At 65.7% G+C, this 5298-nt stretch overlaps 1 protein-coding gene across 1 annotated transcript, besides 1 other annotated feature; it reads right to left on the bottom strand.

The window, feature by feature from the left end:
- Positions 1 to 14: 14 nt before the first annotated feature.
- On the bottom strand, positions 15 to 4157 carry LPMP_220760 (hypothetical protein; the record flags this gene model as incomplete). The annotated part of the gene is made up of 1 exon (XM_010700774.1): positions 15 to 4157. The coding sequence occupies one exon, from the start codon at positions 4155 to 4157 to the stop codon at positions 15 to 17; it is 4143 nt and encodes a 1380-aa protein (XP_010699076.1).
- Positions 4158 to 4629: 472 nt separating this feature from the next.
- Positions 4630 to 5102: a repeat region.
- Positions 5103 to 5298: the final 196 nt, after the last annotated feature.

Below are 5298 nucleotides of genomic sequence, written 5' to 3'. Positions count from 1 at the left end.
ACAGCCGCAAACTCTCAGAAGACCCACTGCACCGCCGCTTCCATATCCTCCACCTTACCATACGGCAGCGGCATCGCGCTCAGAAGGTCGTGCTCGGAGGCACCGTAGGCCCAGTGCGTGTGACGCGCGTCCGCCTCTGCCTCCGACAGCACCAGCACACTCGCAGCAAAGTCGTCCGCAGTGGCGGCCCCATTACGCCGGCTGGCCTCCTCGATCGGCACCGCCGCGGCGACCGTGGCCGCCTCGGCTGGCGTGGGTGAGCGCACCAGCGACTGCGCGGCGGCGTCCAGCAGGCGCACCGCGAAGTCCTCATACGCCAGCAGCTCGGCTGGCACGCCCAGCGCGTGCGACAGCTCCGTGAAACCGCGTGCACCGGCGCGCAGTGTCCGTGCGTCGAGCACCAGCGCCTGCATCGCGCGCCGCCCGCGCAGTTCCACCAGCGCCGGCGCCTCCCACAGCCCCGCCGCCACCCCCTCGCGCGCCAGCCGCAGCCCCGCCACCACCACGTCCGCCACGCTGCTGTCCGCCGGCAGCGTCACGCGGCGCAGTCGGTCGGCCGACAGGCTGCAGCGCGCCACCGGCAGGAACTCGCGGTAGGGGTGTCGCCGGTCCGCGCGCGCGGCGCGCAGCGACACGCCGTCCGCCGGCGGCACCAGCACCTGCACCACACGCTGTCCGCTGAAGTCCGGCAGCACGTGTCGCAGGCTGCGCAGGAGCGGGCAGAAGCCCTCCTCGTCGTTGCTCACGAGGATCAGCGGCAGGCGCATCAGGCGCTCGAAGTTCACGTTTAGGTGCATAAACTGCAGGTTAGGCGCGCCGCTCTGCTCCTCGACGCTCGACGAGACTCGCAGCTCGTCCGTGCTGTTCCCGCTGTCGAGGGCGCTGTTCCACTGTCGCTCCAGCAGCATCGGAGTGGGGAACAGCTCCTCCAGGAAGCTGCGGAGCCTCTTGCATATGAACTTGAGGGTGAACTTAGAGTTGATATTTGTGAATAAGGTCACATTGCGATAATTGCGAATGCGAGTCATTCGTCGAGCGTTGTGCTCCATGTTGTTGTCGAACTCATCGTAAGAAGCCTCCTTGAGCTCTTCACCGTGAAACGTGGCCGGTGCGCAGCCGTCCTCGTTGTCCAGCGCCACATCTACAACAGGGAACACCGGCGCGTCGTTGCCCAGCGGTGACAACCCGGCACCGCGCTGCATGCGCCACGCCTGCTTCGCAATCAGGTACGGCAGGTACTGGCTCGACGCGGCCCACGGATGCCGCAGCATGTGAGCGGTGTGCGTCGACGGTGGCAATAGGTCCATCGTGGTGCGGGTGCGCATCATGAGCATGTTCAGATTGAGGTCAGGTGCATAGCGCTTGTGGATGTAGCCCCACATGTTGCGGCACTGTGCGTACGGGGCGTGGCTGTCGAGCCGCATGCGGTACTTGCGCAGGCGTGGCCGTCTCTTGAAGATACGGTGTGTAGGGAACTCGTGCCTAGCAAGGCCCGCCGCCCAGACTTCGAGCAGGCGCATCAGCCGCGCACGAGCGCCTGATCTACCGGCTGCCCACTCTTCCTCCAGGTCTACCATCTGCAGCAGCTCCGCCATGGCCGTAACGTTGCGAGCGACATTCCCCGCAGCCTCTGATGGCGATACCAGCATAGGCTCTTCCTCCGTCCCCACCACCTTCGTTATCTCGAGGTAGTAGCGCGGTGCGATGAGGTCTGCCGTGACGCGGTCGAGCACGCGGCGGCCCCAGTGCACGAGCGCCGGCATCTGCACATGGCCCGTCCACGTCCACTCGCCGCTGCCCGGCTTCGTAGGTGGCGCAGGCACCAGCGCAAAGGTGCCCGCTGCATCCGCGGCCCACGCCGGCTCACCCTTCGCCGACACGCGCGGCATCGCACACGCACCGCGCGCCACCGCGCCCGCAACGGCCCCCCACGCGCACTCTGCCCACGCGCACACCGCAGCACTGCTGCTCCTCGCGCACGCCGTGCTCGTGGACTGCGCGCTGCCCCCCGGCGTCGCCACGCTGCTGCGCGCGTCCACGGCAGCGGCGAAGGCAGCCCACGACGCGCGCACGATGCCGCGCTGCACCACGGCTGCCTCACCCTCCATCAACGTCAGGGTGGCGGCGGCAGTAGCCGGCTGCACGAGCTCCTCCAGGTCCGCGGGTGTTCGGTCCAGCTGTCTCTGAAGGCTATACGTGTTTTGCAGGACTCCACGCTGAAAACCAGCTGTGCACAGTTCATCCTTTAGTGTCTTGGCAGACTGTGAAATTCGCAGGACCGGCCCTCCATAGACGTTCACCAAGTCGGTGATGTCGACGTCCTTCATGACGAGGTAGTCATCGTTCATGTAGATGAAGATGGAGGAGGCGTTGCGCAGGCGGTACACGAAGGACTCGACAGTGTAGCTGTTCACGGTCGTCAGCGGCGCGGGCGGCATCAACGCGCGCTGGTCCACGATGTGGATGCGCGTGTAGTGCAGCTTGCCGGTGTGGGCCTCCCTCACGAAGCGCGCCTCCGCCGTGCCCAGCACGCTCGCATCGCCGCCGTCAGCGGCACCACTCGCCGCCTCAGCGCGCGCCGTGGCAGCGGCATAGAGGGAGCGCGTGAAGAAGTTCCGGCTCTGGTTCAGCCACAGCGGCACGTTGCCGTACGGCGTCACGACGGTCATGCGACCGCGGTGCCAGCTGCGCGTGTGGAGCAGCAGCCCGCGCATGCCGTGGCGCAGCTCGTCGCAGTCCACGTCGATGTCGTCCGGCTTCACGCTCTCCAGGTCCGCACCCAGGGCGCGCAGCAGCTCCATGTTCGTCAGCGCCATCTTCGGCGGCGGCGGCGGCGCGCCCTCGATGTGGGGCTGGCTGGGGTGCGTGGCGGCCCACCAGAGCGACGCCTCCACGCGCTGCACCGCGTCCTTGCCGGAGCCCACGTCGGCCAGCAGCTGCGACAAGGCGCACGGGCTTGACGACGACACAAACAGCAACTCCGCGATGTGGCGGCTGAAGGTGTCCTCGGCCAGCGGCGGTGCGTCGACGCCAATGTCGGCCGCACGCTGCATCTCGCCCCACAGCAGCTGCACCGATGCAATCATGTTCCAGCACTCCCACGTCTTCGCAAACGGCTTCGTGTAGCCGCGCGTGATGTCGCTGCCGTTGACGTAGGAGTAGATGAAGTCGAGGTGCGCGTGGCGCTGCAGCAGCTCGTCACGCGTGTAGCGGCGGTAGTGTGTGCGCAGGCCCTGGTCCTCCTTGGTGAAGTCCGTGTCGGCGCTGCGGCTGGCGGTGGCATTGCTGGCTACTGCCGCGGCCGCTGCGTGCGGCACGGCGAGGGGCTGCACAGCAAAGCTGAAGGCGCCGTTGACGGCGTGCCGCGGCGCTGCGCCGGCGTCGCCCAGCTGCCAGTTGGCCTCGCCGTCGAGCCACGGTGACGGCGCCAGTGGCGTGCCAAGCTGCACGCGGCGCGGCACGGCGCAGAAGGCCTCGTAGGTGCTGCGGCCCACACCGCTGCGTCGCCGCTCGTCCACGCGCGTGCCACCGCGGCCGAAGGTGCGCACCACGTACCGGTCGCGCTCCACGTCGTGGTGGATGTACGCCGCGTGCGGCGCGCCGGTGTAGCCGTCGTAGCTGCTCGCCGTGGGTCTGCCGCAGAAGTGCGCAAGCGTGCGGCTCGACCGCGGGCCGTACGGACTCAAAGAGCGCGGGTCATGCACAGGGGAGACGAGTGAGGGACCCATCGCTGTGAGGTCAAAGTGCGTCTCTTGGTAGGTCCACAGCTGAATATTATCAGGGTTGTTGTGGAAGCGGTAGAAACGCAAGAGACTTATAGTGATGCACACGTATAGCAGCACAAAGGTGATCCCGGGAACCGTAAAGACCTCCCACTGGCGCATCAGTATGGTGACGCACCGAGCTGTTTTACTGAGGCTACGGGGTGGCTGCCTTATCTCTCGTTTCGCCGCGTAGGCCTCGTTGAGACGGGCGGCGGCAAACCGGCGGCATCTCGGGAGGACTTGCAGGACGTACTCTAGCAGTATGCGCATCGCGACGGCGGCGACGGACGCTAGAAGTCGCAATGTAGAGGTGAGCGACGTGCCGAGGCCTCGCAGGTAGAGAATGGTGGGGTTCTCCGCCATTTGCGCAGTATCGGAGATTGCCGTTGGCATGGCCCGGCATCCCCTCTGCGCGCCCCTTTACGGTCCTATTCGCAGTTACGTGCGTATGCCAGAGGAGGCGTGTGCCTGTGTGTGTGTGTGTGTGTCTACTAGTGGAGTTGACCTTCTCGATTGATGTCCCGTGTACTCCCGTCCTCCATCCGCAAAGCACCCGCGCCACCAGGTACGAAAGGTACGCACAAACGGTGCACGGAGAAGAGTAGAGGAAAGCGAAGCGCAACACTCACAACGAGGGAGGGCCACGAGAGACGCTGCAAATTACACAGAAGGGCGCATATAAGGGAGTGTGCGTGAAACACCTGATCGATGTCGGTAATGTCACATAGACGACCAGAGAGCCACGGATAAGAAGGCAGGAAGAAGAGAGAGATGACAGCGGGGAGGGAGGGAGGGAGGCTACAGATGGGTTGAAGCGTGCAGAAAAGGAACCTGCGCAGCTGCACATGCACACTTTCCTGCTTGGGCGTACCCACTTTTGGCCATGCAACAGGTGTGCAACGCCACTCTGCCCCCGGCCTCTGACGGGTCCATCGCGTGGTGCGACAGAGCCGTAGGGCACGCACTGCAGCAACACCCACTCAGCCATCGGAGCACGGCATCCACCTCAACCTCGGCCCACCTCCCGCTCCGCGGGTCACTACGTGATGCGCCCTCCCCCTAGAGTGGCTCAGGCTCTCCACCAGCAGGCAGCGAGGGCTGGATGGGATACGTTCGAGTCACGTCAACACTTCACCTACCACATGAATGGCACAGACCTGTTTGCCGTGACAGGTCGCTCCGACGCAACGCTCTGACGTCCCTCTACGTCGTAGGTCCCTGACCCTGTCGCCACCAGGGGTGGTCCCGCATTGGCCGGGATAGAGAAGCTGCCTGGCTACCCCGCACAGAGAGAGCAGAGCGCTGGACCCCGGGGAGCCGCGCACCGAGGGGCCCCTCTCCCCCCACCCGCACTACAGCGGGGCGGGCGCAGCGCAAAGACAATAAAAGACCAGAGAAGAAAACGCCCCCGATGCGTCTCTCACAGTCGGGCCGAAAAAACAAAAAGGCCACGCAGACGTCGCCGCTAGCGGCACGCCAGGCCGCACGAACGATAGGCACGAGACCGCCTTCCCTGTTCGCGTGACCTTCGTTT

Source organism: Leishmania panamensis (genome assembly GCF_000755165.1).
Source record: "Leishmania panamensis strain MHOM/PA/94/PSC-1 chromosome 22 sequence".
Taxonomy (NCBI): domain Eukaryota; phylum Euglenozoa; class Kinetoplastea; order Trypanosomatida; family Trypanosomatidae; genus Leishmania; species Leishmania panamensis.
The sequence above is the reverse complement of the archived record's forward strand: the minus strand, read 5'-3'. Positions and strand labels throughout refer to the sequence as shown.